Source organism: Sapajus apella, unplaced genomic scaffold (genome assembly GCF_009761245.1).
Source record: "Sapajus apella isolate SASKATOON/1434 unplaced genomic scaffold, GSC_monkey_1.0 scaffold15, whole genome shotgun sequence".
Taxonomy (NCBI): domain Eukaryota; kingdom Metazoa; phylum Chordata; class Mammalia; order Primates; family Cebidae; genus Sapajus; species Sapajus apella.
The window spans coordinates 13452589-13477654 of NW_022436955.1; the positions used below are offsets into that span (position 1 = coordinate 13452589).

A 25066-nucleotide genomic window follows, 5' to 3' on the forward strand; every position below is an offset into this window, starting at 1 on the left:
TGCCACTGCACTCCAGCCTGGGCAACAGAAAAGGTGACATTAATAATGTATCCTATTTCCACATATCCAAAATCTTATTTTAACAAGTGATCAATATAAAGAAAATTACTAATGAGATATTTTACATTCATTTTGGCCTCAGGTGTGTGTTTCTGATGCACAGCATATCTCAATTCAGGCAGGCCACCTTCTATGTGGTCCTTGGCTGCAGGTGGCTATGGCCTCCATATTGGACAGCACAGATCTAGAGGTTGAGTCCCTGGACGAAGACTGGGAAACTTCTCTTATTTATTTATATTTACAAACTTAAAAAATTTTTTTTCTTTTCTTTTTTTGTTTTGTTTTTTTTGAGATGGAGCCTTGCTCTGTTGCCCAGGCTGGAGTGCAATGGCATGATCTCTAATTTTTACATTTTTAGTAGAGAAGGGGTTTTACCACTTCAGCCCAGCTGGCCTCGAACTCCTAACCTCAAGTGATCCACCCGCCTCAGCCTCTTGTGCTGGGATTACAGGCGTGAGCCACAAGCCTGGCCAAATTTTTTTTTAAAAGAATACCTTGTCTTCGGAAGAAACTTTTCTTCGAAATTGAGTACCATTACTGTAGGATTGTATTTGTACAGTTCTAGAAACTTCTTCCATTTCTCTTGAGCCTGCTGCACAGGGGATGTTGGGCCGTCTCATCTAGGGCCTGTGCCATTTCTCGTCAGCTATGCGGTATTCAGGCCCTAAATGAACCACTGCTGCAGGCATGGAATGGTGGCCTTGACTCGGTGATAGGAACATGAGATTGTTGCCTGGATGTGAGCTGTTTTCCTCTCCTTGCCAAACACAAAACTGAAGTGCTTCATCTGGTGTTCGGGCCTCTGCCCTGCACCAGTCATTCTAGTGACTTCTGCCTGACCATCCATTTCAGTGTCCCAGGTTCTCCCAGGGGAGGTGCTGTGGCTGCTGGAATAGCTGTCTTAACATCGGACCTTATTTATCTAATTGCAGTGTTTGATTTTCCCTTTTCCTTCAGACTAGTAGGATTCTTGGAATATTTTTCTTAGTGTAGGAGGCTTATTCCTTGCAGGAGAGTAGTCTGTCAAAAGGGAAGGTGATCCTGGACTAGAGTAAGTGTCGCGGTCACGCAAGTGGTCCACTTTAAATCCCAGCACTTTGGGAGGCTGAGGCAGGTGGATCTTTTGAGGCCAGGAGTTCCAGAGCAGCCTGGCCCACATGGCAAAGCCCTGTCTCTACTAAAAGTACAAAAAGTAGCCAGGCATGGTGGCATGCGCCTGTGCTCCCAGCTACTCAGGAGGCTAAGGCAGGGGAATCGCTTGAAACTGGGAGGCAGAGATTGCAGTGAGCCGAGATTGCAGCTAACATGACTGTTAGGTACAGAGTGGGACTCTGACTTTGGTGCCTGGCCTGGCCTGGGGGTGCTGTTTATTACATACAGGACAGTAAGGCACACACTTATCAGAAAGTAATATCTTCCCTCCCTCCCTCCCTCCCTCCCTCCCTTTCTTTCCTTTCCTTCTTCCTTCCTTCCTTTTTTCCTTCTTTCTGCCCCTTTTTTCTCTCCCTCAATTAATTAATGTTTATTCAACATGTATTGCGTGAATTCATTCTCTTGGAAGAAGGAGTCCCCAAACCCTCTTGAATGGATAGATTGTGTCTGTATATATTTGAAAAGATTCATAGATGTCAAGTGAAAAATCAAAGGACAGAGCTTTGGGTCTAGGATGACCTCCGACTTTGCATCTGTGGCCTTTTTTTTTTTTTTTTTGGGCAACAGAGCCCTACTCTGTCGCCCAGACTGCAGTGCAGTTGTGCAATCCTGGCTCACTGCAACCTCCGCCTCCTGGATTCAAGTGATTCTCCTGCCTCAGCCTCCCATGGAGCTGGGATTACAGGCATGAATAACCATGCCTGGCTAATTTTTGTATTTTTAGTAGAGACAGGGTTTCACTATGTTGGCCAGGCTGGTCTGCACTCCTGAGCTCAGGTGATCCACCTGCCTCAGGTTCTGGTATTACAGGCATGTACAGGTGTGAGCCACTGCATCCACCCTTTCATCTGTAGCTTTTATATGTATATTTGTGCATGTGTTTGCAACAACTTCATGCAAAGTTGTCCAAGTGGAAAATACTGGCCGCGTGCAGTGGCTCACACCTGTAATTCCAGCACTTTGGGAAGCTGAGGCAGGCAGATCACTTGAGGCTAGGAGTTCAAGACCAGCCTGGCCAACATAGTGTAACCCTGTCTCTCCTAAAAATATAAAAATTAGCTGGGCATGATGGCGGTTGCCTGTAGCCCCAGCTGCTCAGGAGGCTGAGGCAGGAGAATTGCATGAACCTGGGAGGCAGAGATTGCAGTGAGCTAAGATGGTGCCACTGCACTTCAGCCCGGGCAACAGAGCAAGACTTTGTCTCAAAAAGAAAAAAAACAAAAATAAAACCCCAAAAAACTAAAGTGATGATACCATGGGAAAGTCTTTGGAATGTTTGGGTTTGTGGAGTAGGTATTGTATTTTACCTTTCTGTGTTTGAATATTTTATAGTCAGCATGGTATTTTTTATTTTGAAAGCTAATATTTATTGTAAAGATGATAATATGTAGCAGAAGTGTTTTTTTTGTTTGTTTTTTGGATGCTGGGTTTTTTTCTGTCGCCCAGGCTGAGGTGTAGTGGCGTGATCACAGCTCACTGCAGCCTTGACCTCCTGGGCTCAACTGATCCTCCCACCACAGCCTTCCAAGTAGCTGGGACCACAGGTGCATGCCACCACACCTGGCTAAGTTTTTACATTTTTTGTAGAGACAGGATCTCCCTATGTTACCCAGGCTGGTCTCAAACTGGGCTCAAGTGATTTTCCCACCTTGGCCTCTCAAAGTGTTGGGATTACAGATGTGAGCCACCACACCCTGCCTGGAAAATACTTGTTAAACTTTTTATTATGGAAAATTTCAAACATAAATAAAAGTAGAGAGAAGTGGCCGGATGCGGTGGCTTATGCCTGTAATACCACCACTTTCGGAGGGTGAGGCGGGCAGGTCACCTTAGGTCAGGAGTTTGAGACCAGCCTGGCCAACATGAGGAAACCCTGTCTCTACTTAAAATACAAAAATTTGCCAGGCATGGTGGTGCATGCCTGTAATCCCAGCTACTCGGGAGGCTTAGGCAGGAGAATAGCTTAAACCGGGGAGGCAGAGGTTGCAGTGAGCTGAGATTGTGCTACTGCATTCCATCTTGGGTGATGAGTAAAACTCTGTCTCAAAAAAAAAAAAAAAAAAAGTAGAATAATGGACCATTCAGCACTGGTTACCCAGCTTTAATGATGATCAGCACCCATCTACTTGTCCCTCATGTTTAGCTTTCATCTTTTGGGGAAGTATTTGCAAGAAAATCTCATGCCTCGTGTCATTTCACTTGTCAACACTCCTGCATACATGTCTAATGTTTAACTGATATAAAAATTATGAAAAAATGTGTCCACTGTGCAATTAATGGAAATTTAACAAAGAAAATCTTTATTTCATAATCTTAGTGCCCAAACACGACTTATCATTTTTCCCTGGTTCATTTATTTCGTTACCCCTTTGTATACTTATTTTTACATGGTTTTTAATAATAGAGTAAATTCTATAATGTCAGTGGTTGCAGTGAGCCGAGATCATCACTGCACTCCAGCCTGGTTGACAGGGAGAGACTCCATCTCAAAAAAATTAATTATAATAAAAAAGGTAAAAACTTAACATTGTGGTTGAGTAATTTTCCATGTTTTTATATACACTTTATGATCACTAATCCAAATCTTGATTGGGTTATAATAGTTGCCGAATCTGAAATTATAATTTCTAAAAAAAACCCCCAACTTATAAAAAAGGGGAATTTTTTAAAAAGCAGGATTGTAATCTTTTTTAAAAAAATAATTTTCTAAGAGGGCTCCTAAATTTTGCTCTGCAAAGAACGTTTAGAAGGAGGTTTGTTCGTTGGAAGATGTTTATAAACACGGCTTTGATACCCGGCAACTGGGAGAGATGGTTGTGGCCGCTGCGGTTCCCTGAGGGCACAGAGCATGGGTGATCTGTTGCAGTCAAGCGGGGCCTGGGCAGGGCGATTAATGGTGTGGTGGGGACTCTCCCTCCCCTTGGAGAAGAGGAACGCTAATGACAAGGCAGCAGTAATGATGTGAACTGATAATTTATTCTAAAGACTTAACTTTCCCAGATCTGTATTTATTTTCCGTAAATCCCTTCTAGAAGTTTAAAATATGCTATGGCTTGAGAGATTTACCAAGATGGATGAAGTCTTTGTATTTTGTTTCAAGGGGATCCGCAGCTGGTTTCGGAGACTGCTTCTAGGGCACCTTGTTACCTGGATGACTTTGATGAATAACTGGTGTTGGTGTGTGTGTGCATATGTAATTTTTTTTGTTTTTTTGTTTTGAGATGGAGTCTCACTCTGGTGCCCAGGCTGGAGGGCAGTGGCGTGATCTCAGCTCATTGCAACCTCCGCTTCCTGGTTCAAATTCTCCTGCCTCAGCCTCCGGAGTAGCTGGGACTACAGGCATATGCCAAGTAGCTGGGCATGGTGGCAGTGGCCCGTAGTCCCGGCTACTCCGGAGGCTGAGGCAGGAGAATTGCATGAACTTGGAGGCAGAGGTTGCAGTGAGCTGAGATGGTGCCATTGCACTTAAGCATGGGCAACAGAACAAGACTCTGTTTTGAAAAAAAAAAAACAAATAAAACCCAAAAAACTAAAGTGATGATACCGTGGGAAAGGCTTTGGAATGTGTGTGTTTGTTGAGTAGGTTTCATATTTATGTCCGACTAATTTTTTTTTTTTTTTTTTTTTTTTTTTTAATTTTTAGTAGAGATAGGGTTTCACCATGTTGGCCAGGCTAGTCTCAAACTCCTGACCTCAGGTGATCTGCCTGCCTTGGCCTCCCAAAGTGCTGGGATTACAGGTGTGAGCCACCGTGCCTGGCCTACTTTTTTTTTTGTAAGTAAAAGATAATACATGTAGCTGCAGGGTCCTTGGCTGTGGAACACTGGTACCCTGAATCAAGAGAAATAAGGGTGGTCGTGGTTGATGAGTCCGTTGTGTGCAGAATGAGGACATGAGTGCCGAATCTACCTTCCTTTCTTGTCCCTCCTCCTCCTAGGGGCAGATGCCCCATCCATGCTTAAAGGCTTGCTTTTCCTACCTTTCCAGGAACCCTTCCTGATCTTCCTCCCACCTCTCCAGCTATTCTCTGTCTTTCTTGTCTTTCTTGCAAGGTCATCATTTATGTATTATTATTATTATTATTATTATACAGAGTCTTGCTCTGTCACCCAGGCTGGAGTGGAGTGGTGCAGTCTCGGCTCACTGCAACCTCTGCCTCCCAGGTTCAAGCAATTCGCCTGCCTCAGCCTCCCTAGTAGACCCTGCCAGGGTTCAAGTTTTGGGGGACCAAGGGGAGGTGGGGTGAGCAGAGTCAACATTGCTGCCCCAACAGGAGTACCAGTGTTCACTCTTGGCCTAGCTTGGTAGAAGAGACTTTTCTTGTTAGGCTCTGGCTACGGCTGGAAGCCGAAGAGCCATTGTTACAGTAAATCCTAGAATCATCTGGCTTCCTTTACTGCAAAAGAAATGTGAAAGAGCCTTCTCTCTAGATCTAGGGTATACTCCAGCCTGTGTGTGTCTCAGTTTCAGGGAACTGGGGAACGGAAAGGACACTGTTTACTCTCAGCCCTTCTGGAATTTCCCCCAGTTCCCTTCCTCTGTGTACCAGTGTTTGTGGTTATGTGCAGAATGAACACGGGCCTGTTAATGAAAGTGCTGCTTATTCAGTTTCAGTGGCGTTTGATGGGCCTATGGGATTGGGGGCAGAGAGAGGCAGGAAGAAGGAGGTTTGTTCCACTAAGCAGCTCTTGTGTTAAGACTAAATCAGTCACATCTTCATCAGGCTTCAGAGACTCTTAAGCCTGGCATCCTTGGCCTCCCTTAAAAAAATCCTCCTTTTTTGTCTTGTTTCACATTTCTCAAATTTCCAGGTAAATCCTTTCATTTGTATTCTGAATTAGGAACAAAAGGAAAACTGAACTATTTTTCCTTTTAAAACATGTAAGTGTGGACATGCATGTACATTTTGACGGTATGGGGTAGGGATAGCCAGTGATGAGAAAAATACCCCAAACTGGAAAGTTTTTTCATACATTTGCTGTGAAATTGTCCAGGCAAGAGTTCTGGATTTCGTAACGGAATTGCATTATAGTAGCATGGTTTGGCAGTTACGGTTTATGTCGTTTTTTTTCTTTGTTGGAATAAGGATGGCAATTTCCATGCCCTATTTATCTATATTTATTAGTACCACATGCAAACAACGTATTTAAAAAAAATCCAGGTCAAGAAAGGGAAAAAGTAACTCTTAGAAAAATATTACTCATCCTTGCTGCATGTATGAACTCTTCTCAATAGGAAATTATTAACTTGAGGCCACTTGCAAATCTGAGGCTTTGAAGGGAGGAAAAATAAGAGGAAGAGTTACGCCCCAGACAGCTTGACTGATGTGTTTTCTACCTTTTTATATTTTAAACTATATTTTGTTGAATTCTTGCAAGATTTTTTGTTAGTTTATAGTTGCTGTTAGTGCCTTAGGCATGCTGGTGTGGAAAAAACTAAAACTTTTTTTTTTGAGACTGTCTTACTCTGTCACCCAGGCCTGTAGTGCAGTAGGCCGATCTCAGATCACTGCAGCCTTGACCTCCTGGGCACAAGTGATTCTTCCTTCTCAGCCCCACAAGTAGCTGAGACTATAGGCAGGAACCACCATGCTGACTAATTTTTGGGGTTTTTTTTTGGACGGAGTCTTGCACTGTTGTCCAGGCTGAAGCACAATGGCACGATCTCGGCTCACTTCAACCTCTGCCTCCTGGGTTCAGGCGAGTCTCCCTCATCAGCCTTGGGAATAGCTGGGATTACAGGCACCCACCACCATGCCTGGCTAATTTTTTGTAGTTTTAGTAGAAACGAGGTTTCACTGTGTTGGCCATGCTGGTCTCTGACTCTTGACCTCGTGATCTACCAGCCTCAGCCTCCCAAAGTGCTGGGATTGCAGGCGTGAGCCACCGGCGTGGCCTTTTTAAGCCATTGGTTTGAGTCAGGAACCAAACAAGATTGCTATGTCTGTTTAGTCTCTCTCAGCCTAGAGGTTCTTCTCCCTCTTTTTACTCCTTGCAGTGTGTTGTGGAAGAAACCGGACGGTGTGCCCTTTACACGTCCCCACAGTTTGGATTTTGCTGTATGTCTCCCTGAAGTGTGGTTCAACATGTCCCTCTGTCCCTAATGGGCAGATCTAGAGGCTGAGACTGACCTTGGTTCTTTTTTCCTCTCTGGTGTGGTGGTGTGTGTTTCCATCAGGAGGCACCTGGGGTCTGGTTGTCTCTCTTGGTAGCTGGCTTTTAAAGGGCTATCTTTCAAAAGGCACAGTCGTTGGGACTTCCCAGAGTCTTTCCCCCTCAATTCTCACATTCAGCTTTACTGCTATCTGTCGACCTCCATAAAGTAGCATTAGAAGGTATTGGTAACCAGTTATTACTTAGAACAGAAGGGCGCAATCGTATAGCCAAAGAAGTATGTTTGCTGTTTACTGAAGTTAGCATGAGCTCAGGCCTTTGGCTCTCTCAGTGAAACCTAAGCCTCTTGCCAGCTGAATATTTTCATTATATATGTTCCATTTAGTCCTAATTGAATCAGACTTCCTCCAGCCATGCTCTAAATTGGCACTGTTTGCAACCCTGCCTGTGACTTGCCCAGAACTTTGATTCCAAGAGATCAGTGGGCCTGCGGGGCCTGGCGGATATGCATGGTGGGGGGTCCTGGGGCTTTCTAACTCATGCTAAGGAGGAAGGCCAGGGTAGAATCTTCTTAGATACTGTGTGGTGTTTTTGTTTTTGTTTTTGGGATGGAGTTGTGCTCTTTTTGCCCAGGCTGGAGTGCAATGGCGCGATCTTGGCTTACTGCAACCTCCGCCTCCTGGATTCAAGTGATTCTCCTGCCTCAGCCTCCCAAGTAGCTGGGATTACAGGCATATGCTGCCATGCCTAGCTAATTTTGTATTTTGAGTAGAGGTGGTGTTTCTCCATGTTGGTCAGGCTGGTCTCGAACTCCTGACCTCTGGTGATCCGCCCGCCTCGGGGTCCCAAAGTGCTGTGATTATGGGCGTGAGCCACCACGCCCGGCCCAACACTGTTTCTTAAAGACACTGCTATTGCCAAGCCACTGTCTGCTCTCACCGGGATTACCACAGTGACCTCCTATCTGGTGTTGTCCACCTCAGTCCTCTCCTCCTGTAGCCAGACTGGTTGTGCTACAGCAGGAGTCAGGTCATTTCCTTGCTCAAAACCCTGTCATGGCACACCATCTCATGTAGAGCAATTGCCAAGGACCTTGCAAGGGCCCCAAGGCCTGACTTGGAGGCTCTGGTTACCTCCCTGCCCCTCATCTGCTCCTCTCTTCCCTCACTCCAGTGTAGCCGCCCTGGCCTCCCTGCCATTCCCAGATGTGCTAGGCATGCTCCCAGCTAGCACCTCTGGGCTTGCTTTTTCCTCTGCCTAAAATGTTCTTCCTCCAGATTCCCACGTGGCTTCCCCGATCCTTTAGTTTTTGCTCAGTTGTCGCCTTCCCAGGGAGGTTTTTCTTCTCCACCACACATCTGCTCCCAGCTTAGCATTCCTCATCCCCCTTCTTTTACTTTATTCTATTACACTTACTGCCTAATTAAAAATATATATATATTTCATTTAAAAATATTTTTTAGTTTTTTTGGGTTTTATTTTTTTTGTTTGTTTGAGATGGAGTTTTGCTCTTGTCGCCCAGGCTGGAGTGCAGTGGCGTGAACTCAACTTACTGCAACCTCCCAGGTTCAAGTGATTCTCCTGCCTCAGCGTCCTGAGTAGCCGGGATTACTGCCACCACACCCAGCTAATTTTCTGTATTTTTAGTAGAAATGGAGTTTCACCATGTTGGCCAAGCTGATCTCAAACTCAGGCGGTCTACCCGCTTCAGCTTCCCAAAGTGCTGGGATTACAGGTTTGAGCCACCGTGCTAGGCCAAAATGTTTAGTTTTTGAGACAGAGTTTTGCTCTGTTGTGTAGGCTGAAGTGCACTGGTGCAATCTTGGCTCACTGCTACCTCCATCTCCCAGATTCAAGCGATTATTGCTCCTCCAGCCTCTTGAGTAGCTGGGATTACAGCATGTGCCACCCAGCTAATTTTTGTAGTTTTAGTAGAGATGGGATTTTCCCATGTTGGCCAGGCTGGTGTCGAACTCCTGACCTCAAATGATCTGCCTGCCTCAGCCTCCCAAACTGTTGGGATTACAGGCGTGAGCCACCATCCCAACCTGTACTTGCCACCTTCTAACAGATTATGCAATTGCTTTTTTTTAAAAAAAAAAATTAAATTGCTTATTGTCTGATTCTCCTAAGTAAAATGTAAATGCTCTAGGAGCACAGATTTTTGCCTGTCTTGTTCCTCTGGAATCATAGTAAGCAGAATAGTAGGTGCTCAAGGCATGAATGGTGATAGAGCAGGGCCTGATGAGGTTGAGAGGAGCTGGTAAGCTCCCTATATGCTAAAGCAGATTTCAGTTATGAAAGTGGACTCACTAAATCTACTTTTTCATGGTTTCTTGATTTTGAGCAGTGCCTCCAAAGGCAGCACGAAGACATACTGGAAGAGAAAGGGCCTCTGTAGCGCTGTCCACAAAGCTGTAGTGAAAACACAGGGCCCCAGAGGTGAGATGGCTGAGACTGCCATTTATAACTGAGGTTCCAGTATACGTTTTCCAGCCACACTTACGCCTTTCAGTCTCTTCTGTATGCTCGAATCTGTCACTCAGTTAGCTAATGGTTTCTTTAGTCCCATTATGTATTATAGGGCTCCTCTGGCTCATTTTTTTTTTTTTTTAAAGAGAATAATGAGGTGTTCTGTTCTCTGAGGTTTAATTTTTTTAATAACCTTGCCAATTTAAAAAAACCTTTTCCCAGTGTTTAATTATGAAATTTGCAAACATACAGAAGAATTGAAAGAGTGATAAAATGAACACCCAAATGCTCTCCGTCTATTTCTGGCACTTGTTAACATTCTTTTTGCCAAATTTGTTTTATCTATGTGTTATTATAGTATATGACTGAACGTGTGTGTATTTTTTTCCCTGAGCCATTTGAAGGTAAATTGCAGATATTGTGACATTTTACTCCCCAAAACTTCACACTATTCTTCTAAAAATTCACTGGAAAATAAATGTATGTATCATTCTAATCTACTCTCGCATCTCCCAAGAATAAGAACATTCTCATATAAAACCAAAGTACAATTTTTTCTTTTTTTGAGATGGAGTCTTGCTTTGTTGCCCAGGCTGTAGTGTGGTGGCATGATCCTGGCTCACTGCAACCTCCACCTCCTGAGTTGAAGCGATTCTCCTGCCTCAGCCTCCCAGGTAGCTGGGATTATAGATGTGTGCCACCATAGCCGGCTAATTTTTGTATTTTTAGTAGAGATGGGGTTTCACCATTTTGGCAGGGGTGATCTTGAACTCCTGAGCTCAGGTGATCCACCCACCTCAGCCTCCCAAAGTGCTGGGATTACAGATGTGAGCCACCATGCCTGTCCAAAAAACCATAGTACTACTGCTGAACCTAAGAACATTAATAATTTCAAACATCATTTAATACTCAGTTTGCATGCATATTTTTCCACTTACCCCAGTAATATATTTTTGTCAAACCAAGATTTCGTTAAAATTCATGCATGGTGTTTGTTTGTTTTCTTTAAATGGAGAAGAGTCTCCATCTAGCCTCCTTTTTTTTTTTTTTAAATGAATTTAATGACATTGATTTTTTTCAGGAGTGCAGGACAGTTACTGTATGGATGTCCCACATTTCGGCATTGTCTGATTGCTTCCTTGTGGCATCATTTAATGTTTCTCTATCTCCCTCTTTCATGTGAACCATGTGGCATCAGGTTGCCTTACTCTCAGTGACAGTAAATTATATCACTTGGTTATAATGGTGACAGCCTGAGGTCTCAAACAGAACAGAGGAGGGTTATGTTCTCAAAAGTTTAGTTTAAAGAAAAAAGGCCCTCCCTCTCTTCAGTGGCTATTTAAATTTAAATTTAATTAATTTATTTTTTGAGACAGGGTCTCACTCTGTCACCCAGGCTGGCATGCAGTGGCACAATCTTGGCTCACTGCAACATCTGCCCCCACCACAGTCTCAAGCAGTCTTCCCACCTCAGCCCAGGTAGTGGGGACCACAGATGCATGCCACCAGGCCTGGCTAATTTTTTATATTTTGAATAGAGACAGGGTCTTACTATGTTGCCCGGGATGGTCTAGAACTCCTAAGCTCAAGCGACCCGCCCATCTCAGCCCCTCAAAGTTCTGGGATTACAGGCGTGAGCCGTCGCACCCAGTCCTGTTTTATTTTTTTGGGACAGAGTCTCATTCTGGTTGCCTAGACTGGAGTGCAGTGGCATGATCTTGGCTCACTGCAGCCTTGACCTCCTGGGCTCAGGTGATTGTCCCACTTCAGCCTCCCCAGTAGCTGCGACTACAGTAGCGTGCAACCGCATGTAGCTGATTTTTGGTATTTTTATTAAAGATGGGGTTTTTCCATGTTGCCCAGGCTGGTCTTGAACTCCTGAACTCAAGCAATCCACCTTCCTTGGCCTCCCACAGTGCTGGGATTATAGGTGTGAGCCACGGAGCCTGGCTGGCTCCTTTTAATTAATTAATGTTTTTGTAGAGACAAAGTCTCACTATGTTACCATGCTGATCTTCAACTCTTGGCCTTAAATGATCCTCCTACCTCAGCCTCCCAAAGTGGGCTGGGATTTCAGGCATGAGGCACTGCACCCAGCCCATTGGCCCTTTTTCAAGGCAAAATGTGTCTCAATGTGTTGTTAGGTGACTTCTGAGCCTTCAAATATGTAATGATTCCACTGGAGACAATGAGTGAATAAACTAGATAGAAGAGCTGGTTGGATCCTTGAGACAAGACCATGGAGAGGAAAATTCAGGCTCTCTGGCTTCTTTCCAAGGCCGATGGCAGTATGACTCTCATGGGGGCAGAAATGAGCAGTGAAAGGCCTTGGGTTCCTCCACCCCCCTGTTGGACATTATCAGTCCCCCAAGAAGGAGGGAAAAAACGTGCCCATGCTCCATTTATGAAATGATGACCTTTGAGGTATCAGGACAGGAATCAAGGAACCCTTCTAGGATGCTTATCCCCCAGCACGCTTCCAACAGTGGTGTGTGTACTGGAGCCAGAAGGCTGGGCACCTTTAGGAGATGTCTTGGAAACAAGATAAAAAGACAGTTTGTCTGCGTAATGGGTCTGTGGCTTACCTTGGAAGATTCTGTGGCCGCAACCCAAAAAAGTCTCAGAAGGATCAAGAGAAAAATGACTACAAAAGGAATGAGGGCCAGGGTTCGATGGCTCATGCCTGTAAACTCAGCACTTTGGGAGGCTGAGGTTGGGGGAGGATTGGCCAAGACCAGCCTGGGCAACGTAGTGAGCCACGTCTTTATAAAAAAATTAAAAAACAAAACAAAGAACAAATACAATGAATGAGAAGTTAGACCAAGAGGAATCAAGACTCTTCAGCCTAAAAACGGGAAAATCAACAGGGAGATGATAAAAATGACAGTTTATTAGGAGCTCAGTAGGTGCCATTTACTTCTTTGCAAGAGTCCTCTGAAAAAGATGCCGCCATGACTCCTGTTTTATAGGTAGGGAGACCGACGCTCAGGCTAGGTCGTATGTTTCACACTGCAGAGGTCTCAGGAACTTAGAACTGTGAGTTAAACCCAGAGTGCCTGACCACACCCCCTCTTAACCCATGTGCTTAGTACTGGATCTTGGCATAATGGAGGAGGGAGACTCTCCTTGACTTAGAAAAAAAAAAAGCCCACAATAATCAACACTTACGATCTCATAGTTTCAGTAGGTCAGGACTTGGGGGTAGCTTAGCTGGGCAGCCTGGCCTGGGATCTCTCCCGAGGCCACAGTCAGGTCATGGACTAGGCTGCAGGGTTAGGCTCAGCTGGGGATAGAGCGGGTGCATCCCAAGTGGCCACTCAGCAGGGCTGGCAAGAGGTGGCTGGTGGTTGAAAGGCCTCAGTTCCTTCCCATACTCCTTGGCTTTTGAAGGAACTCATTTCCTTTGGAAACTACGAGTATTATTTTATAGAAACGTTTAGAACTCACCAAGGCCCTCAGTGAAACTGGCTGAACATAGCAGCAGACTGTCTCAAAAACAGTTGGAAAGATCCTGGCAGGGAAAAGAGATTAAGGGAAGGGAGAGCGCTTAGGAGAGCTTGAAAACCCAGAGAGTAGCTGGTTTCTATTTATTCTAATAGATCCTTGAATCGATCCAGAATTTTCTGCTAAGTTCTTAAAGGGTTATATCTGTAGGGGGATTTGGAGCAGTCTTTTTTGTGGGGGTGGAGAAAGGAAGGTTATCTCTAGAAAGTACTCAAGTTTACCTTAGTGTGCTTATGGAGACATTTGTACATACTCTACCTTGTTCTAGAAAACAGGTAAAATAGCTTATAATCATGCAATAGTAGTTAAGAAGTAAAACAGAGTGTTGGATTGAGTGGGGCAGATGGGGAGGGAGGTTCAGATATGTGGCACTTTGCTGGGCTGGTTCTGTAAGGTGTGGAGCAGCGTAGAAGAACTACAGACCCCACAGAAATCCTCATAAAGGCTGATTCCCTCTTGGTCATTATTAAACAGTCCCAAACTGAAGGCCATAGCTCCCGGCTGGGCTGAACTGAAGGGAACTGAAGTATTCAGTGTGGACTAAACACTTAACTGGATAGAAGCTATCCAGCACAGCCAAATTCAGTAGCGGGGTGGAGAGGCATGTGCAGCAGTTTCCAGCCTGCGTAGGGTTTGGTACTTCTGCCTCCAGTCAGTTGGTTCTATTTTTCTGCCACAGTCATCCCCAGTACTGAATCTGCCTGGTATCCTTGGGGTGCTCTGGGCCCCTTCTCACCCCTCTCTCCTTAAGTCACTGATGGAGCTGATTAGTGTGTATTGAAGCTTCATTGTTTTAAATTTTTTTCCCTTATTTCAAGACAATAGATTTTCAGGATTGAAAATTTAAAAAAAACATATTTTAACACAAAGAAGAAAAGAATAAGCCCCTGCACTCCATCATGTAGTTGGAGATGTCTCCCGTTGACTGTTCCTTAGGGTCTCTTCATTTCTGTGGGTAGGGGGATACTATTTGCAACCAATTTCTTTGTCTGCACACCATCAATATCCCTATGCTTTTCTCACAGTCCTACCAGTATAAACAAACAAATACATCAGTAATGTGGAAATTCTGTTGCTGATCTGGTGATACGAAATGTTTAGAAAAACAGTACAGCTTCCCCTCCAGCCTGATAGAACAGTGATTTCATTAGACATATTCCTTCCCACTGTTTTTTCCATGCCACAAGGCAAAATTTGAAGATGTAGAGAGAGCATTCCCAGGGAAGCCAACGAAGGTGAAATGGGAGCTTCTAATTTAGAGAATCTTAACTTGGGGTGCATTCGCTTTAGCCCATCCATGTTACCTTTTGTACCCCACAGTGGAGAACACGCAGCTCATCCTGAACCTGCAGACGGAGAACAAAGGCAGCGTTGTCTCAGGCGGAGAGCTGACAATTTTCCTGGACGGGCCAACTGTTGATCTGGGAAGTGTGCCTAATGGCAGTGCTGTGACAGACGGTGAGTGCCGCCCTGCTCTTCAGGGCTGTGCCGGGACGGGGTGGGACTGGGCAGGGGGCAGGAGGTGCTGAGAGCTTGGTTCTCTACTAGGCATCTTGGTTTGAGTACCACTCAGCTTGGCCCATAGCTAGCCCTGACTCTTCTTAGCACCCTGGATCAGTATCATGACATGAATTTTCAAGGGCTGCTTTCTGATCAAGGGCCACAGTAAATGTCCAGTCTTTGTAAATGTATACTTGTTTGGTTTGATAGCAGAGAAAAACATCTTTTCATCCCATGTGGACTTTGGAAAATGAAGTATCTTTATCAAATGTGACTTTGGCCTATTATTTTCCTTCCCGATACAGTTACACATTTTGGGGAGGTTGAGGGTGTTTTTTTTGAGAGGCATTGGTTGGGAAGGGGACTTTGTGTTCTTCTAGAGAGATACACTAGCAAAATACAGACAGAAGCAGAGAGTTTGGAGAGTGTCCCCTGCTTTGTCCTTAATGTTGCTTGTTTGTTTCTTTTGATCTAGTCTGAAATTAGTCACCTTTGGATCTAGCAGGAAATTATTTCATGAAGTCTGAGGTCTGAAATGGGTTGGGTTTCTCCATAATTTTTCTTATTAAATGTTTTGTTAGATGTGATGTAACCATGGCATTTCCCAGGCACCAAGCAGGATTTCTATAACTTCAAAGGTGTGCAATTTGAATTCCAATTCGAGCAGTTGGTTGGAATCTCAGTGGCTGGATGGACCTTGACTGTGGAGAAAAATCCCTTAACTGGACTGATCAGCGCTTGGGGTGCTTTGGTGCTTGGAGAAAAACATGTGCCATTCACTCATTAACACATATATATGTAATTGTATCCAACACATATCTATGTAATTGTATGCAACACATATATACATAATTGTATCCCTGATATGCACTAGGCCTTAGACCAGGTGCTGGCCATATGGCAGTGAGCAAAATTGACATGGTCTTCACTGCTTCAACCCCATTGAGGAGTTGAGCTCCTCATTGCTTCTGTCTTTTCTTGTGATTGATTCCTTTCTATTAGTGAAAACCACAGGGTGGTATGAGATTCCTGTACTTTGTGGGGCAGGGGGTATCTCATCTAAATTGGGGGGGTCAGGGAAAGTTTCTCATAGGAAGCTGAGACCTGGAGGATGAGGAGTTTAGACAGGCCAAGGTGGGGGTGTGGGGTAACGGGGGTGCTTGGCCTGTGGTGGGAACTCAGCGAGGTTGGATTATTAGGAGCAAGAAGGAGAGAGAATGGAGAAGGTGAGGCCAGAGAAACAGGTCAACTCAGATCACGCAGCCTTGAAGCCCTTGGTGTAGGGATTTTGAACCTCATCTTGAGAAACAGAAAGTTGTTGAAGAGTTTCTAGCAGAATACGATGATGACCTGATTTGGCTTTTGAAAAGCTCTATGAGTGTGTTATGAAGAAATGTCCCCCATTCCTGGCCCCTACTTTGCACAGTTAGCATTTGTTCTTTATTTCACATTTTTGAGGCTGAAATTCATTTAATGGCTAAGATTATGTGCTCGTAAGTGCCTTGGATGTTCTTCAATGTCTTGGAGAAGAGAAGCTGTTTCCAAGGTTTGAGCCCCACGGCTCCGTGGCATGGATGATTCTCTATGATCGTCCCTGTTCCTCTCCTGCCGTGGCTGCGGCTTGCCGGATGTCCATATCCCGTGGTGGTGGGCGACTCTAACACACAGAGGGCCGCCAAATCTCAAACACGAGTTGAACTCGTCAATGCTGCTGTCTTTTCTTGTGACTGATTCCTTTCTAGGATCACAGCCACCTTCAAGAGACTCTAGTGGAACAGTAGCAGCTCCAGAGAACCGGCACCAGCCCCCCAGCACAAACTGCTTTGGTGGAAGATCACGGTAAGACCCCTTTGGCAATAAGAAGGAGCTGGGCAGATGCTTAGAGCTATTGAAAACACTCTGGGAAGTGGCGGGGAACATTTTATGGTAGAAACTGTGGGAAATTTCCAGAGATCTTGTAACTGACTCAGTAGTTAAGGAGGCTAACAGAGATGTCCAGAGTTCAGGATCCTTTTATTTTTTGAAAATGTAATTTAAATTTAAAATTTTTATTTTAGATTTGGGGGTGCATGTGTAGGTTTTTTACATGGTTATCCCATTGCCCACATAGTGAACATAGTATCCGATCAGTAGCTTTTCAATCCTTGCCCCTCTCCCTCCTTGTGTTTGGAGTCCCCAGTGTTTATTATTTCCATCTCTGCGTTCATATATGCCCAGTGTTTAGCTCCCACTTATAAATGGGAACATGCAGTATTTGGTTTTCTGTTTCCATGTTAATTTGCTTAGGATAATGGCCTCCAGCCTCTGGCTCTACTCATGTCACTGCAAAGGACATGATTTCATTCATTTGTTTTGTTTTGTTTTTTGATATGGGGTCTCGCTCTATTGCCCAGGCTGGAGTGCTCTGACATCATCAGGGCTCACTACAGCCTTGGCCTGGGCTCAAGCAGTCCGCCCACCTCAATATCCTGAGCAGCTGGGACTGCAGGCATGGTTGAGAACCACCACCCCTGGCTAATTTTTTTAAATTTTCTTAGAGATAGGGTTTTACCATGTTTCCCAGGCTGGTCTCAAACTTCTGGACTCAACCAATTCTCCTGTCTTGGCCTCCCAAGGAACTGGGATTACAGGCTTAAGCCACTGTACCTGGCTTACTTTTTTATTCCTTTTTATGGCTGTGAAAGAATTCAAGATTCTTAGAAGGGTCAGAGGTTCCTTGATGAAGATTCGGACTGGCTAAGTAGGTCATTGATAAAAGGAACTGTCGAACAGGAAACTTGACAGCTTTTTTGTATGTCTGGGGCTGCAGCCACAGTTATTCTTCCAGGACACACATAGAAATGCTTAGAGCAATGGTTCTTTGTGAAATTTTCTGGCTGTGCATTCTGCTTTTGGGGGTGGCCCATGGTTCCTTCTGACTGTTGGTTAAGACCTCCTACACTTAGAGTCTAAATATTATACTTGTTCTACGTGTTATGAATGACATCATTTTATTTACTGAAATTCCCATTTTGTACCTGTGTTAGTAGTGCAAACTCATTTCCATGGCAACCGAATGTCTAGGCAGGAAAATAGTTCTAAGTATATTAGAGAGATGAGCGAGAGGGTTGGCACCATTGTTTATTGTTTATTGTAATGTGCAAAATCCCCATATATTTAAAGGACATTTTAAGGAAAATAAATGTACAACCTATGAATGTAGTCTGTAAATCTTTATTATCTGAAGAGAGTAGAGGAGTAACTGGCAGTAAAAGTCTTCACAAACAAGGCCAGGCACAGTGGCGCATGCCGGTAATTCCAGCTCTCTTGGGAGTTGAAGGTGGGAGGATCGCTTGAGGCCAGGAGCGCAAGACCAGCCTGAGCAACATAGGGAGACTCTGTCTGTATAAAAAACAGAAAAGTTAGCCAGGCATGGTAGTGTGTGCCTGTAGTTCCGGCTACTTGGGAGGCTAAGGTGGGAGGATTTCTTGAGCCCAGGAGTTTAAGGGTGCAGTGAGCTATCAGCAAGCCACTGCACTCCAGCCTGGGTAACAGAGTGAGACTATGCCTGTAAAAAAAAAAAAAAAAAAACCTTCCCACGCAGATCCTGGGGAGAGGGAATAGTGCTTTGAAAAACAGAATATGATTTTAGCCAAAACCCGCAGCATCTTGAAAGCTCCCTCTGAGGACAGCTGTCAGCTTCTCCAGATTTGGTTGTTTTGTGGGCTTATGAGGCTGCAGTGAATGGCAAGTGGGGGAGCAAGAGAAGATGGACATTTGGACCCTTTTTCTGTAGCTGCTATTTCTCCATTCTCTTTTCTCCAAGTCACCGTAGAAGTGTTGCTTCACTCCCGAAGACCAGTCACGTTTTCCGTGACTTGGTAGGTGACTTACAAGACTGGGTAAATAGTCGGGTCTCACGGGGTGACGAATGACAGTGTAATTGGCAAGTTTTGTGTCTACAAAGCCCTGATGGGCATTTGGAATTGGAGGAAACAATTAGTTAAGCTAGAACAGCTCAGGCGAGGAATACTTGAGTATTTCACTCTTTAGTGAGTGATGCCTTCTCACTCTCACTAGCAGCTTTGGTGCAAGTAACTGCATCTTAGTCTTTTAGCTGAGTTGGAAAGTTTGCCTCAAACATACCCATGACACTTAATTTAGGGTTCAAAGTCCAATTCAGTTCTTAATGAGTTTGGACCTAATTTCTTGACCTATTTACTAGTCTCTGAATTTCTCTAGTTGATCGACCTTGAAATTCAAAGACCCTGTTAACCCTTGTTTGTTGAGAATTGTTGGCTGTTAAAACAGCAGCCAGGCTGCAACAGGAAATCAGATGTATTTTGGCTCATCACACGTGGCAGACATTCAGTGCCAGTTAGTTACTGGTGGGCAAGGCACCTCCAGGTAGTGTAAGCCGTATCGGAGTCCTCCGCAGTCTGTTAGCTGCTGCAGGCTTTTACTACGCATAGCCTCTAAGTTTTCCTCGGCCTCTGCCATCTAAGTATTCATTCTGCACTCACATAAAACCTGTTGCCATTCAGAAGGAAACACTTTTGCAAATATTACCCAAAGGCTCTATCTTTGCCTCCTTAAAAGCCCCCTTTCTGCTTTCCTGTTGCAGGCATGAAGGTCACTGTGCACACATGGTTTTGACTGTAGGTAGTGGCTGGGTAGTCTACTGGATAAGGGTGTGGGGCTTTGGAATCAGGAGATGCAGATCGAATCCTGGCCTGCCACTAACTTGTGATTTTGGATAAATCACAAAACCTCTCAGGTCCCCAGTTCTTTTATACTTTGAGGTATAAAGTGGAGATATTACCTGCCTCACAGGGTTATTGTAGGAATGAACTGAGATGAGGCATGTCCGTCAGAGGGCCTTATACAACGGGAATGCTCAGTGGAAGCAGCAGCGGCTTTTCTTTGTGCCTGAAGACTGTTGTTTGTGCACGCCTAATCCCCTTCCCCCTTAAGCCTGGGAAGTGAGGTGTTACTGGTGCATTTGCATCAAGGACTGTAGTTGGGAGGTGATAAATCAGACCTTTGGGATCAAGGGCACTCCTTTGCTGTCCCTGCTTTCTGGGGGCAGAGAGAATGATGGGCTTCTGCCTGCTGCCTCCCAGACTAAATATTTAGCTTTTGCTGTCTGAAGGGTAGGTTTTTCTTGGAGTTGGGTGCTATTCACTGTGATCAAACAAAGGTGCTCTGGTGCGCCCATGAAGTTGAAGACTGTGATGTCAAAGCAACCCTTTCCTCTCCTTCTTTCCTCTGCTTGGTAAAGCTGTAGAACTGGAACTGTGAAAGGGTTTTATCTGAGGGGTTCATTCCTCCAAGCTCATCCCACAGAGTACCATTTGCTTGCTAAGCAAGGTCTTAAAGCTCCATCTCTTAGTGGGATCTTGCCTCCTCTTCAAGAATAATCAGATGAAGCCTGGGCACGATGGCTTATGCCTGTAATCCCAGCACTTTGGGAGGCCAAGGCCAGCAGATCACTTGCGGTCAGGAGTTCGAGACCAGACTGGCCAACATGGTGAAACCCCGTCTCTACTGAAAATACATAAGTTAGCTGGGTGCGGTGACATGTGCCTGTAATCCCAGCTACTCGGGAGGCTAAGGCAGGAGAATCGCTTTAACCTGGGAGGCAGAGGTTACAGTAAGCCGAGATTGCACCATTGCACTATCCTGGGTGACAGAATGAGACTCTGTCTCAAAAAAATAATAATAATTATTATCTGGTCTGGCATGTGGAAGCCAGCATGGGACTGCCACCAACAATTTGTGTGGCATAAATTTGTTTGCCCACAGACTGTGTTAATATGAGATCAGAGGTCTGATTGTGGAAAGAGTTTGCATTATAAATTGTCATACACTCCTGTAATGGAATACTGCTTCATAGTAAAAATGGGTGAAAGCTGGTTATATCCATATGGTGGAATCTTAGAAGCATAATGTTGAACAAGAGAAGCAGTCATAGAAAACAGTACATAGTATGACGCCATATGTAGAAAGTTGAAAAATGCAAAGCCAAACAATACATGTTGTATGGATACCGTCAGAGGTAGTAAAACTATAAAAAATGAATGGGGCTGGGTGTGGTGGCTCATGCCTGTAATCCCAGCATTTTGGGAGGCCAAGGCAGGTGGATCACTTGAGGTCAGGAGTTCAAGACCAGCCTGGCCAACATGGTGAAATTTCATCTCTGCTAAAAATATAAAAATTATCTGGGCATGGTGGTGCACACCTGTAATTCCAGCTATTTGGGAGGCTGAGGCAGGGACAATCGCATGAACCTGGGAGGCAGAGGTTGCAGTGAGCCAAGATTGTGCCACTGTACTCCAGCCTGGGTGGTGGGATGAGAACGAGATTGTGTCAAAAAAAAAAAAAAAAAAAAAAAGAATGGGAATAATTAACTCTGCATTTCGGAGGATGGTTATCTTTGGGAGGAAGGAGACAGGTATAATGAGGAAAGAGTACAAAGAAAGTTTCTAAAGTACTGGTCATGTTATTTCTTTGCTTGGGTGGTGGGTCCCAAATGTTCATTTTTTAATTCTTCTTCAAATGAAATAGATATTTATTTATTTATTTATTTATTTTATTTTTTTTTTTTGAGACAGAGTTTCACTCATGTTACCCAGGCTGGAGTGCAATGGCGCAATCTCGGCTCACCGCAACCTCCGCCTCCTGGGTTCAGACAATTCTCCTGCCTCAGCCTCCTGAGTAGCTGGGATTATAGGCACGCACCACCATGCCCAGCTAATTTTTTGTATTTTTAGTAGAGACGGGGTTTCACCATGTTGACCAGGATGGTCTCGATCTCTTGACCTCGTGATCCACCCGCCTCGGCCTCCCAAAGTGCTGGGATTACAGGCTTGAGCCACCGCGCCCGGCCCCGAAATAGATATTTATAATCTTGCTCTGTCACCTAGGGTAGAGTGCAGTGGTACACCCATAGCTCACTGCAGCCTCGAAATCCTGGGCTCCAGTGATCCTCTTGTCTTAGCCTCCCAAGTAGCTGGGACTACAGGTGTGTGCCCCTACACCCCACTGCCAGGCTCTTTTTAATAACCCATTCTTGTGGGTTCCCAACAGAGTGAGAACTCACCCCCATGGGAGGGCATTAATTCATTCATGAGGGAATCCACCCCCTCATGACCCAGTTACCTCCCACTCGGTTTTACCTCCCAACACTGCCATATTGGGAATCAGATTTCAACATGAATTTTGTGGGGACAAACTGCGTCCAAACCATAGCAGGGGGTCGAGGTAAAATGAAACCCAGACTGTCTGTGTGTAGAGTTGTTCCTCCTAGCACCTTACGACTTCCTCTGACTTGAATAACTGGCTCCTCTGTCTAGAATCTCAGTAAAATTTCCATAGTCATACAGGGAAACGGAACAACAACAAAAACACCAGAATTCATGTAAGGGATTCATGTAAGGGATCTTAGTTAAGAAGCTGTCAGCAGGGTTCGGTAGCTCATCCCTGTAATCCCAGCACTTTGGGAGGCCCAGGCGGGTGGATCACCTGAGGTCGCGAGTTTGAGGCCAGCCTGGCCAACATGATGAAACCCTGCCTCTACTAAAAGTACAAAATTATCCAGGTGTGGTAGCATATGCCTGTAGTCTCAGCTACTCGGGAGGCTGAGGCAGGAGAATTGGTTGAACCCGGGAGTTGAGGTTGCACCATTGCATTCCAGCCTAGGCAACAAGAGCCAAACTCCGTCTAAAAAAAAAAAAAGAAGAAGCTGTCTATAGTTAGGTGCAGTGGCTCATACCTATAATCCCAGCACTTTGGGAGGCTGAGTTGGGAGGATTGCTTGAGCCCAGGAGTTTCAGGCTATAGTGAGCCAAGATGGAGTGGAGCCCCTGCAATGTAGCCTGAGCAACAGAGCTAGATGCTGTCTCTGGGGAAAAAAAAAAAAAAAAAAAGCGGCTATATATAGAGGCTTCAGCAATTCATTTTCCTTTCTTATGTGCATATGTATTTAAGTTACTTTGTTTATGAATGCATGTGAACGTGCATGAGACTGTGTGTGTGTGTTTGTGTGTGCGTGTACTGCTGGGGGCCTTGAGCCTATGGGCCTCATCAGCTGTCAGTAGTGGCTAACGTTGGTCACAATCTGCATTTTAACATGTCTTTCCCAGCGATTCTTTTATATGGAAAAGTTTCAGAGCCTCTTAGGATAGTTTTCTTTCTCCCTCCTTTACTCTTCTTTTTTGTCCTGCTTTGACGAAAACATACCAGATTTATTGGCTGCCTTGCCTCGGCATTAATGGCCTCTGAAGATTTAAAAGATCTGTAATCTCAGAGATTTATAAAGCCCAACCGTCTCTGGTGAGCTCTAAATAGATCATCAGCTGTGTCTGCAGACAGCCTATCCCAGAAAGGAAAGAAAAATAAACTTAGGCGGGTGTGAGTCCACTGCGAACACTTCAGGAAGTCCTGGGAGGGCCGGGGGAGAACTGGGAAGCAGAGCTAGCAGGGAGGAGGTGAGGAGGGTGGACAGGAGCCCAGCCTTGGGCACTAGGCCATTTTCACAGTCATTGTCAGCTGGCAGTTGCCACCCCTCCTTCCACTGAGGTGACTAAAGGCTGCTTGATTGGGAACTGCAGTTATTTAGAGATGCTGCCATGTCAGCAGGAAAGCCGTGTCACCCAATAGCTTATGCTTAAAATCTGGCTATAGCCTCATTTCTGTTGCTAGGGAAGACAATGGAATAAGTGTAACGTATTTATTTATTTATTTATTCAGTGATAATTAAGACATAGTCCCTGCTCCAACTCTCTGCTTGTAGGCAGGGCTTTCCTTCTGAGCAGTTGGTAAATATGGAATAGGATTGAGACAGTGGTCAGGGGTCCCAGTACATTCTCTAAGCCAGACATTGAAAAGTAATCATGCCTGGGCGTAGTGGCTGTATGCCTGTAGTCCCGGCTATTTGGGAGACTGAGGCAGGAGGATCACCTGAGGCCAGGAGTTCGAGGCTGAAATGAGTTATGATCACGCTGCTGCACCAGCCTGGGCAACATAGGGAGACCCCATCTCTTAACAAAAATGACGGAGATTAATTACATACTCATTTATACATTGGTTTATTAATTTTGCATCAACTAAAATGATACGCAGTACATTATTGTACATTTATTTGTTGCATAGGTATTTATTTGGCATTTATGAGCCTAGAGAGATCTTTAAAACTGCAGTTGTGGAGTATTATACGTTTATGTATTGCATAGGTGTTTATTTGGCATGTATCAGCCTAGAGAGATGTATATACTCCAGATGTGGCGTGTGCCAGAAAGCCGGTTATAAACTAGGAGGAAGGAAGGCAAATATCTGCCATTGAAAGCAATATTCGCTTGATATACATGAACGCCAAGCTCTGAGCTAGGTTGTGGTGATTAAAAGATGAAAAGTCAGGGTCCCTTGCGTCAGGGAGTTTCTGTAGTAGGAGATAAATGCATTGATCACACTTAGAGTCTAGTGTGATGGATCCACGGTGATGGTGTGTACACGTGCAAGAGGGATATAGTGGGATGTTACCTAGATCGCCTGGGAGATTTGGGGAAGACCTGCCACATTTGAGCTGTATTTTGAAGGAGCTTGCCAGACCAATGAAGTGGGGATGAGGGATGTCACTGCAGGCAGAGGGTACAGCATGAGCGAAGGCAGGGGGGAGTAAGAGAATCTGACATATTTGTGGAAATAAAAGTCATTTAATAATGTTGACCTGTAAGATAACAGGGATGATAGCTTAGCAAACTTGGTTTCAGGCCAAATCCAGCCTGTTACCTGTTTTTTTGTTGTTATTCTTATTTGTTTGTTTTTGCTGAGTGAAATCTGCCATGATTTTTTTAAGAGTACTTTTACATTCCCCCAGACATACATACCTCCTTCCCCTCTATCAGCAGCCCCCACCAGAGCGGTACATTTGTTAGAATGATGAGCCTACATTGACACATCATTGTCACTCAAAGTTCATAGTTTATGTTAGGGTTCACTCTTTAATTTTTTTTTTTTTTTTTTGGACAGAGTCTTGCTCTGTCATTCCACTGGCTGGAGTGCAGTGCAATCTCAGCTCACTGCAACCTCTGCCTCCCAGGTTCAAGTGAGTTTCATGCCTCAGCCTCCTGAGTAGCTGGGATTACAAGCATGCACCACCACACCCAGCTAATTTTTTGTATTTTTAGTAGAGATGAGTTTTCACCATATTGGCCAGGCTGGTCTCGAACTCCTAAGCTCAGGCAATCTGCCTGCCTCGGCCTCCCAAAGTGCTAGGATTATAGGCA

The 25066-nt window shown here is 44.8% G+C and overlaps 1 protein-coding gene across 4 annotated transcripts in view; it reads left to right on the forward strand.

Moving 5' to 3' along the window:
• WWP2 (WW domain containing E3 ubiquitin protein ligase 2) overlaps window positions 1–25066 on the forward strand; it is a 172642-nt gene that overhangs the window by 62583 nt on the left and 84993 nt on the right. For all 4 annotated transcript variants that reach the window (XM_032284332.1, XM_032284334.1, XM_032284333.1 and 1 more), the window contains 2 exons: window positions 14622–14759; window positions 16544–16640. In XM_032284332.1, coding sequence (XP_032140223.1) covers window positions 14622–14759; window positions 16544–16640 — 235 coding nt within the window. The remainder of the gene's footprint in view (window positions 1–14621; window positions 14760–16543; window positions 16641–25066) is intronic.